Below are 11723 nucleotides of genomic sequence, written 5' to 3'. Positions count from 1 at the left end.
ATGGTTGTCTTATTTTGTGTCGTGAAGTTTAGTGAAAATATATTTTCCCCATTTTTTTTCTTTCAGCCAGCAAAAGAAAATGAATTTAACGTGCAATAGTCTAGTGAAAAGTGTCTTGCAAATACCGGCGTGCACTTCAGTGACATTTTGGGTGGCCTAAAAGCACCTAATATTGGTTTGCAACTGTTTTGGCTCTCTTCCATCGCCAAAATGCTAATCGAACTGTCTAAGTTCAGCGACAAACTGCGCCAGTATCGGCTCATACTGGAAAAGCTGACCGCCGAACAGCCCGACTACCAGCGACGCCGAGAACGATTAAGGTGAGTCTTACGAACAGCTTTTTTTTCAAAAAACCCTATTCAAGGAGCAGGAAATGATAGAATATGCTTGATAGTTTTATTTTTCGCCTTGGGGAAAGGGCAAATAGTTTCAAACGGGGACCGGAATCGTCGAACGGCGAACCGCGTGGTGCAACGATCGATGAGCATCGCGTTGTGCGCCTTTGGGTATGCAATACGCTCAACATTCCAGCGGAGCGCTCAATCGTTGAGACTGCAGGTGGAAATTTTTCGATGCATTTGCGGTGGATTAATGGATTTATGCTGCCGACCCAACTTTGGCATAGAAGAAGATTTATGAGCTTGAAGCGTGACTTCCGGCGCACACTTGATATCGACTACGATGGAGAATAATAATAGCTAAGCACTCGACCGCTTAATGTGAGCCATCTTCTAAACTGATCCGAATGCAAGGGATCGAATTGAGGCATAAAATTTGAATTTTGTGTCAATTTATTCAGAGCCTATTGAAGGGGATTTCGCTTAAATTTTGGTTATATTTATTAAAAAAATAATTCTTGAAAACAAACATTTCGTATGTTATGGGTTTTAGATTAATTTCCACAACATGTGTGACGATTTTGAACGGGTACCTTCCATTTGATAATTAATACATCACATTAGGGTTAGTCCCACCTTTCGACCTAAAGCAAAAGTGTCACTCATCACTTCAAGATAGAAGAAAAATATATTATAGGTTATCTGGTGCCTCTTTGATTATAGGTTATCTACTGCCCGGGGAAGCAATATCATTAAGAAAGACACCAAACACATATAATGATGGAACCAACGAAATAACCTTAGGCTATGTGACATAGCAGGAAAGGGTAAAAACATGCTATTGCTTGGTGTCGGAACCAATTATGTGATCCCTTTCCCGTCGATTTGTTTTCATCGCGTTATTAATAGGAGTTTATTTTCTAACAGTCGGTTTGGCATCGCTGATTTAGAGAGTCTTTTACACTATGTTACGGAGATCTCAGGCCATCTTATGTGTCATGCATATGTTTCACAACTTATCGACCGGCACCTCGGGTGGAGCAGTTGGCAAAAGTGGACATACGGATCCATCCATCATCACACACCAACCAACCCCCATTCCTTCCGTAAACTGATCCTTTTCTGAGACAAAACAAAAAATGGGAACCTCACGCAATCGAGAAAGAAAAGCACCTTGGGCGCACATGTTAGCATAAAACAAACCCACACCCATCGCAGTGCCCCTCCGGGGCAGCACCTTTCGCCTGCCACTTTCGCTCATTTTCAATTCCCAATTAAAAAAGCGAAATGAGCGCGGCCAACGGGTTTTGCCCGAAATCGGATCGAAGCCTGCACCGTATTTCAACGGAACACACATACACGCGTGTTTGTTCAGGGCTGTCGCGGGGACATGCGATTTTCGGAGGTGTAAGACTTCCCAAAAATGAAAAGCCCTGGGCTGGCGAACGAACAATGATGTCGTTGTTGAAGGGCCCTGAACTGAACATACCCCTGAAGGGTAGTTTCTGCCTCAACGGCCTCAACGGTAAATAGCTCAATCAAACGCTCCAAATGTGACAGATCTCCGAAATCGTCCGGTGCACCCGTTTTGCCGGAGGGGGCAGCGCAAGGAATTCACTCGAAGGGAACGTTCCGTGGCCAGCTCGAGCCTCACTGTTTCGGGCCCGGTGGGATCTTTGCGGACGGCCGACGATTGTTTTCTTAAGGTAAGGTCGGCGGCGGATCTTTGTTGCTGGAAAGAGACCACCACGCTCGTGTCCACCACGAGTTTGGGAAGTAAAAGCTACTTTCTGATGCGAACGCTACCCAAGGCGGGTGCGCCTTCGGGGGCCGCTCGATCGCAGCCAATCTGGGGACAGATCGACCTGCGAGATGGCGATCCATCACACGGACGTGGAGCGGTGCACACGCGGTCGGGTTTAAATCATGCACCGAAACCGGTGGCAATGGCAAACAAACATCGACGGCATCAGTCGGCTTGAGCATATCGGCGAGGCAAGTCCCGCTAGTCCTGGTGTCTTGCGTCTTCAGTTCGTCGCAAGTTATAAAGTGTTGTAAAAGCGTGTCGAAGGCAAACGAGTTATTTTTAAAAGCACCCCCCAAATAAACTCATTCGCGAAGGATGCGAATAACAATTGAAGGTATCCGGGAATTCGCCACTCGAAGAGTTCGTGCTCCGCCCGCCCGTTTGTTTGCGGAACCAATTGGTAGTGCCGTTTTCTTCCTTCAGCGAGTTTTTCTCCGGTTGCATGACGTTCAAACGGTGTTAAAAGTGTACATTAGGCTGTATCCCGTAGTGGTAGAAACGGGGGAAACAAAAACAGGCACGCACACCTTCACCCAGTTCCGAGCGAGCAATGGCTGGAAGGTGGAGGTGATAATTTGGAATCACGAACAGATAAGCGCAGGTGTATGGTACAACCTGAGAGGAGTAAGTCGCGACTCGAAGGGCGAGGACCTTGAGGCTCGTTCAGGCCGCACGGCGACGAATTCGTTGCTGCAGTTCGATGCGAAGGCTTGCGCAGGATTGACATCAAAAGTGCAGTGAGAATGTTGGTGTTCATCCTGTTTTAGGTTGAGATATTCAACCTATCGTGAGATCTTTGAAGTGAAGCAACAATCATTAAGCCGTATATCCTTGGGTTTCATTCGACTGCTGTTTCATCGTGACTTTAAATTGGTCCAGAATTAGATAAATTAGTTAGCTTAAGTTGTGATACACAACTCACTCTGCTAGTTCAAATTGTTCTCGTACTTATCATCCCTATTTAGTAAAACACTAATGACATTTCGCGAGTGACGTGAATCATGTGACTTTTTCGCAGTAACGTGGTTATGTATATTTTTTCGCCTTCATTTCAATCGCTCGCGTACCCACAAAACACTTAGCACTTCGTAGATGGTGGTGTAGATTGCATATAGGGGCTCACCGCGACAAGCTTATCTTGCGTTGGCGTCTGGCAGCGAAAAAGGCCCTTCAGTGTCGACAAACATCACGTGCGTACAAGTGTCTCAGCCGGTGGATGTTGGTCGTGGGCGTTGTTATCAGTGAAGCTGGAGCAAAAGATGGTCGTGTCTGTGTTGAAAATTTTAATTAAACTAACGTGTCCCTTACCAATGTATCAAGGTCATCTTTACATCACGAAAAGACAAGAAACCTAAACAGGAATATCGTTACAATAGTTCCTGCATAGGAGTAAATGGTTAATGTTTTAATAAATAACTCCTTTGTCGTAAACACAAGCCGGAACTTCGCCTAGACTAACGTCAAGTGTCCCGTTATCTTGTCTATTTCATTGTATTGCACGAACTTATGACATCAGTCAGAATTCCTCTAGTTACATCATTGTAGACAATTCAAAATCTTAGTTACAAAATATCTGTTTTTCCAGCTTTTGCATTCATTGCTTAAAAGACATGACGTCTAACCGTATGATCCCTTCTTGAACAAAGGCAAGATGAATCACTTTTCCAAAATAAAAGCTCTTATCTTGTTCCTAATCCTTATGCCCTTAACCAATTTAAATCGAATGCAATTTGTTGATCTAGTTTGTTTGTTCTTTTATCAGAAACATTGATGCAACAAATATCAAATGAGCGAGATTAAGGAAATCCTTCGATTGTTATCCTTATCAACTGCGATTAGGCATCGATAACGATGTCCAACAAAATGTAAACCTGCCGGTAGGCACGTTTGTCGTTTTTATTTTCGTATGTTGCACATACACTAATTAAAGTCGTCCAATGCAATCCTTCCAATCGCTTTAACATGACATCATGAGCCGGATGCCATAAAAAACGGTACTCATTTGTCTTATCGGGCTGTTAAATGATTTATTATCTAACCATTGATAGGGTCACTTATACGTTTGTGTTTGAGTTGATTGGAATGTTACTTTAAGTAGTATGAGTTTTTGAATGCAATGTGATAATAAAAGATTTCACTTTAAATTGATTTAAGTTGAACAAGTTAGATTAAGCCAGGTTTAACTGCATTCATCCATCAAGATAACAATTAAAAAAGTGTTCCGAGATACGCTGAAAAATATCACCTCAACGATGGGAAAAGCATGATCACGACCATCTTCAGCATTTTTCCCACCAAGAAGCGACGAAATAAACCAACCTAAGAGCTTCTGACCACTGGTTAATGGTGTTAATGGAATGAAAATCAACAATTTTACAGCTATTTGCGGAATCTCCCATCAATCCCAGTCGCTCGTCCCAAGGTATCATGTTCAAATTAAACCATGTGAGTGTTGACTAGGGACGGTTGATAGGAGTGAAGAAAAAAATGGACAACATCACAATACAAGTTGCGAGTCACTGCGAATTCAATTTAACCACCAGATCGCCGATCTAAGTGTATCGTCATCTTTCCGTTGTCAGATCGGTCTCAAGGGAAACCTGCCGGCTAAAGTGTGGTTGCACGTATACCGGTAAAACAATCGCATCGAAACCGAAACCGTAGCGTGTAAAATAGACAATTAATGTGAAAGTGACGGGATCACCCCCCATCCCTAGTAGTGTCAGTTGAGAAGATCGCCAATGTTGGGAGTGTCGAAAGCGTTCGGGTGACATGAGTCTCGGGGTGTTTGTCCAGTGGAAAAATAATCTTCAACGTTTTTCGAGAAAAAAGGCTTAAAGTAGACACCTTCAGAGTCAGAGGGGTCCGTCTGGATCTCACCCAACCAACGGAATGCTCCCGACGGACCTGTTTCTTGGCAGTCCGGGGCTGCCGGGGTCGACGATGAAGCTGACGCCGGGCGTCGGCATGACGCTGCTCATCGGCGTCGCTGGGAGTATCTTTCTGGTCGCCCAAAGTCACCGATTGCTGCGCAGGTATGATGACATTAGACCGTTTAATGTGAGATGAGTTGTGCGGTGGATTTTCGCATTCTGTGCACAATGCACGTTATGCAATGCAATGTTGTGAATGGTGGTTAACATTGTCTCTTCTTCGATTATTGCATTGGGTGGGAATGATGCATTAAATTGTGTATTTTTTAAAGAAAGATGTATTGTCTCGTCTTGTTCGCTGTTTTCGATTGACACTTTGATTAACATAAAATTAGTGGCGTTTAAATCAGATCATTTATTTCGAAAATGTTGTGACCCAGTTTTGATTCACATTTATTTTTATTTTAAAACGAACAAAATTGCCCAATTGCATAATCTATCTGAATATGATTGTGATCACAAAAGTAATGAATAATTTTCCTTTCAATCGATCCTTGTACGATTGTGTACCTCTTCTCATTTACTTTCCTTTTGAATGTATTTTCATAAATCACACGTGCCAACATTATGCTTTGTGTGTTTCCCCAAAACCCTCCCAAGCCTCCCCGCTCCATTTGCTCCCCCGGCTAAATCATAAACAATCATGACCTTCACCAACGGCAAACAAACGCACTAACGCTTTTCTCCTGAATGTAGCAAAAAAGAAAACTGCTTTTAAATTTTCGTCTCTTCGCAAACAACGATCGGGTGGCAGGGGAGAAGAAAACAAAACGTTACCAACAAAACACACCTGCATGAGAGGGTATAAGTGTGCGACAGTTCCCCAATGGCGAAAAACTAACCGACACCAGCGGACCGGAAGTCATCGGCTAACGGCCACACACATGCGTCTCCAATTGGACACACACGGTGTCCGCTCGCTTGGCTGGACGCAGAAGGTGCGTCGGTGTTCGTTTCCGTCACACATGACGGGAGCCGCAGGTCGGGAAACCGCGCTTTTCCTCCTCGTCGTTCCCTGCCCCCGGTCCATCGGTGCTGGTTGACCACGATCAACGTATTTTGATTGATCGTTTTAATCGTACCGAAGATTGGAAAGAGGAAAAGAAAAATACGCACTTTATTAGCAGCGGTCGGGGTATCTGTTCATCTTGGCTAAAAGATGTTTTAAAACGGGTGGTTATAACCCTAACTGTAAACGATCGTCATTTCACAATCGAAAAGAAAAGGTTCCCTTAGTTTCCCCCAACCACATACAAGAGGGAAAGGGATGGAACGCACTTCTTCTCCGTCACGGGGTAGGTTCGTAGCTGGCCCTAAAGACAGCCACTCAGCACTTTGTCTTGACGTATCAACAATCGGAAATAAAACACCACCCAGATTGAATGGAAAAGAAATTACGTCGGACGGTTTAGGAAAAGCAGCGGGTGGCTACCGAATACAGCTCACGTACGCACAGTTGGACTGTGTTTCCGTCCCCGCACTTTCTAGCACCGCTAACGGAAGCATTGGACCGGCTCAAGACATGGTCGTCCCTTTTGACGATCACTTGGGAAAGTGTATGCAGCGCTCGTCGATTGTGGCCACGCGGCGATCCAGCCCAACATAGTCGAGGTGTCTATTTTATGCTAAAACATGCGCAAACCTTCACGGAGGGCTTTTATTCTAGTCGATGAGGAAGTGCGGAGCTGGAGATGAACAAAAAAAAAACACATCTGCGGGAGGAAAAACGTACACGAACTTGAGTCACGCTGTGCATGTTGGTGTGGTACGTTTTTCCCTCCGTTGATCACCCCCGTGTTTCGCCCCATTTTTCAGACTCACCACCAGAAGGGGAAAAGCGATCCGGAACACAATTTCTTCTGTGGAATAAAAACACGAGCCGACAAGAGAAGAACTATCCAGTTCCGGTGTGCGCAAGCGGGACGGGAAACGTTCTGTAAGCGATCGTGTGCGGGAGGAAACGCGCTGTAACGAAACGGGAAAACAAACCATAAAAAAAGAGCCAGAGGGGAAGAAACAAAGGCACGGTGGACGGGTTGGTCGGCCAATTGCGGGCCGTTCGTTGTTTTCCATAGGGGATGACCATCGGTGCGGGATGGACTGTAGTTTGACGGGTTCGTCGCTTACGCTACCGGGTAGGGCCGAGCAGTCACCGGCTGGCGTTCGTTCTAGACGCAACCTACTCTGCAGGGTGTCCTCAGCAAGCTTAACTTCCGTACGCGCAGACGGGCTTTTCGTTCCTGGTGCCCAGGTGTGGTGGTGTTCGAAAGCGTTACTTCCCCCGTTTTATGGTTCTTTTCCGTTTATGAAAAACGGTTTAAACTTGTGATCTTCAGCGGAAAAAAAGAGTGTGACGCAAAAATGGCCCAGTAAAATATTCCAATGAGATGAATGGCAGTGAAATATCATGCGGAAGGTTGTTGCAGTCGTGATGAGTCGGTTTGTTTTTTGTCTGTGACCAATACTAAAACGAGTGTTCACATTGCAGATCAGTATCTGCCAGCTGCAGTAAAGTGCGAGTGCCGGATGGGAAGCGAAATTTCATAAGTGCTACAGTGATGTGTTCCAAAGGGGTACTAAACCTAACGCTTCTGGTGTAAGCTGCTTTTTTATAACAGTATCTAAGCACAAACCTCGGTCGTTGAACCTCCGTAGAAGTAGTTCATCTAAGTTTAGTCAAGTGTAGATCGTATTTTTTTAGTAAAACCACAACCATTAGTGAGTGTCGTGTTCGGTTTATGTGTGTGTTTTTGTGGTGTACTAGTTGAGAAGCACGCATAGTTTTTTGTTCGTAGTGTAGCAGATTCGTTGGAACCTCTTTCACAACCTTTAGAAAAATAGGTAGTCATGTTGTTTCACTACTAATTCTCCTAACCGATTCACTTATATCTCCGAGAGGTGCAAGGATATACCACAAAAAGGCCAAGGTGTCAAGAAACGTGCACCTTACACCAACTCCGACGCTGACATCACGCGCTCCGTTATCGAATGGGGCCACTTATTTTCTTCGCATTTAATTACCATTTCAACCTGAAGACAACCGTCACGGCTTACGACTGTATCGACGCTGATAATATTTAACGGCTTCGACGACGGCTTCGTCAACGTCACACGTCATTCGGTGTTTGTCGGTTTGATGAATTAAGTAACGCAGCGTCGCCGTTCCGGAAATGGACTTTTACCCATTTCGATTATACAGTTGATTGACCGTCATGCAAAGGGAGTTACAACTGACTGGCGCTGGTTGGAAGTAGTTTGGGTAGTATGTCCGCTTCCTTTCCCTGCATTGTGATGGTAGACATTGGATTGCAAGAACGTGACTGGATCCCAAATTGGATTCAACCGGAGGACGTCATTTTGACTCCGTTCCTTTTCCGGGCAGGGAGAAGCTTCCGAAGGGGCTATGGAAACACAAATTATTACCCAATGCTGGATGCAAAGCATGCAGACACCAACATAAACAGAGGATGGGGAATGACTGGGATTCTTGTTTGGCGTAAGTGTAGCGCCAACCTATTTCCATTGAATGCACCAACACACGCCTCGGATGATCAGTCCAGCACTTGATCATAGAGGGAAACACAAAACCGAGTCATCGATCTACACGATATGCTAATGAAAACGTCAAACCGGAAGAAAACCAGCAGGCAGGCAGAAGTAGAAGAAAATCACACCAAAAAAAGATTACCACCAAATCGAAACACCTTTCTTTATACGGTTTGCCTTTCGGTCGAGCACAATTTCCACCACTGCGAGCAGAATGCATATTCATCGGATGCTTCAGCGTATCCGGTGGGTCGGAAAAGGAATCATTTTCAACCAATTTTGGTGGGCACCGAATAAATTTGTACTTACATTAGAGAGACTTAGAGATAGAGGAAACACAAAACCGACGCACGTTTTGATTCCAAAATACAAGATACTTCATTTTGCACAACATTTAACCAATCCACAACATCAATTTAGCTTACAATTTCGCAACTTCAAATATATAACAAAACAAAACGTGAAAAACAAACTTAATCGATTATCCACGCTCTACAACATCGCGATGGCTGGCTTGAACATGTTTCCACCCCGTTTTGGCAATGCATTTTGCAACAAACTATTTTACCCTTCGTTCGCGTTTTCTAACAACTCAGAAAAGGCATCACCATGACGACGGGCGCGACATACACTTTCTCGCTTCCTCGTTCGACGAGATCGTTTCGGATATACAACTGTGTTTCTTTCTCCTCTTTAACCAGTTTTGTTTTTTAATTATTTTAAACGTCAAATTACAATGAGTTAAACGATGGCTTTAATGTGATGTGTTAGATTATAGGAATAATTTATTTTTAAATTTCATATGCTCCTGTATGTTACGTATGTACATCCCTTGTGCATTCTTTAACACTCGGTTATCTAACATATGGTAAATTCCAATCAGGAGGCAGTTTTTATTATTTATCCAAATCTCCTTGTGATTTTTTTTAAACTTCCCCCTGATTGCATTACGAACAAAAACTAATATTTGTATTTCGGTTTAATGCACTTTTAATCCTCCTGCCTGGTCTTGTTTCACCTAGTACCCATCGATTGCATCTGATATGTTTCAAACATCACAAAAATTCTTTATTTTGCAGCAGCGCACAACATGGATTAACGTCCTATTGTGATGCTGATGACGTGCCGTTCCATCCATGATCCCCGCGGGGATTCGCGAATTAGCTCGGCCAAAGCATTTTCCACGCACCTAACGAGAACGATGATGATAATCAAGCACCCGCTGCTTGTTGTTGTTCGATCGTCATCATCATTCATATAGAAAATTATTCCACTTGGCAACACAATTCGGGCGTATTCAGTTCGAACCGAACGGCGCGTTGGGTAATCGATAGAAAATATGTTAATCCGAGTGCCGTAATTTAATTTTTATTTTTCGTATACACATTGCTATCACTTGTTTTTTTTTATCAACTCCATTATTACACATTTACGGCTTTCGCTGTACGCTTCTAGCTTTTAATAATCTGTTAAACTATACAAGCTGCAATAAATACCCCATAACAACACGTCACCAATGCGTCCTTAGAGTCTCACTCTTTGTAGGTTTAAAATAAAAGTTTATCTATATTGCACAGACATATTTTTACCCTATTCCTTACTATACTATTATTGTTGAAATTTTACGCTTCATCACTGGTGTTTGTTTCGTTTTGAAAGCTTCACGAAAGATTTCACTTTTCGGCGTCATTTCTTCAACGCCCCGAATGATGATGGCGAGATGGCGTTGCTAGTCCAAGGGAAGGCGATTTTCCAATTTCCAAGGACATGTGCTCCGTTCCGCGGAGCGTCGTGGCCCGAAAAATGACTTCGCTCGTTTTTCTTTCGTCCATTTTTCGTTTTCACACCCCCGGTTGCTCCTCGCCGGTGCCGTTCAGCAGCACCTCGACGCCGTGCTGTAATCGGTCGATGGGGGGCGTCTGCGAGGAGGCGGGGGCATCTGGCGGGGCGGGGGAAGAGGATGCTGGAGCCGTGGCCACCGTTTCGCCGCCGAAGGACGTCAGGGCGAGCAGCTTGATGAACACGACCTCGGCGGCGCACAGCATGAACAGAAACATAAACACCGCGATGTTGGCCTGCGGTTGATGCGACTGGCCCGGTTGCATCAGCCCCTTCCCGCCGCCACCACCGCCGATCGCCGGCGGGGGCTCGAGGAGCGTCGTCAACGTTTGCACCATAAACACGGTCAGCACCATCGTGTGTGGAGAGGGCCGGATCGGGGTTGGTTGATGAGATGTGGTTCGCGCGGGAAGGTTGAGCGCTTGAGAAGTGCGGCTTGATAGTGTCAATTGCACATTTCCGCTGTTTCAACCACAAACACGCGCTTCCGATGCTCGCTCCTAGCCTTCCCTAGCCAAAGGTCTCGGATGCCAGTCACAACAAACACAGCTTATCACACAATACGCACGCACACAATAAGCCCGTAATTGGTTTCTGGGACGCCTAGCGGCAATTCGCGAATTTAAATGTGAACTGTTACCGGGGATCTACTTGTTGCCATCTACCATTTCCTTGTCCGACTCGCACCGCCGTCTCTTTGTCTCTTATAGCTCGACCCGCGTGTCGTAACGCTCTTAACTCGGTAGACTTATTTTCTTCTTTTGAATTCTCCACTCCGTGCTCGCGACTTGCCAACGATCTACTTTCTCAGTGATCGCACCCGGGTTGGCGACGTTTTTTCCTGGCGTCTTGCGTTCGTTCCGTGGCGCGCGCACAACTGGAACTGGTCGCGTTCGGTCGATCGTTGCCGCATCGAAGCCAAAAGCCAAGCCGGTCCGGTCCACGGCCCCGTGGACCCCGCGATGGATGGGGCGCGCAACGAATACGATCGCGACTGTTGCGTGATACGTGTCCCACTGTAAGCCTCTCTCTCTCTCCCTCGCTCTATCTCTCGCTCCCTTACCTTCTCTAGCTTTCTTCTCCTTCAGTGGTCTGGTCACAACCTCCATTTCCTGTATTCGATCGTCGCTGGTATGTCGACGCAATCCAGACGACGCACTGAAACTGGGTGGCGGGTCGAATGGGGGAGGGAAGGGTGGCTTGGGAGGTATTGGGGATCGCGACCCACGGTCGAAAGTAAAAGTAGCTTATCAGCTGCGA

General features: G+C 45.4%; 1 protein-coding gene across 1 annotated transcript in view; it reads left to right on the top strand.

Annotated features, from left to right (window-relative positions):
• Window positions 1-5037: 5037 nt before the first annotated feature.
• The window catches only part of LOC131282403 (uncharacterized), a 34559-nt gene continuing 27873 nt past the window's right edge, over window positions 5038-11723 (top strand). The window contains exon 1 of the mRNA XM_058311858.1: window positions 5038-5180. Within this exon, the coding sequence (XP_058167841.1) occupies window positions 5038-5180 (143 nt within the window). The remainder of the gene's footprint in view (window positions 5181-11723) is intronic.

The sequence above is a fragment of the Anopheles ziemanni genome, chromosome 2 (genome assembly GCF_943734765.1).
Source record: "Anopheles ziemanni chromosome 2, idAnoZiCoDA_A2_x.2, whole genome shotgun sequence".
Lineage (NCBI taxonomy): Eukaryota > Metazoa > Arthropoda > Insecta > Diptera > Culicidae > Anopheles > Anopheles ziemanni.
Note: the sequence above shows the minus strand (reverse complement) of the source record. Positions and strands in the feature narration are given on the sequence as shown.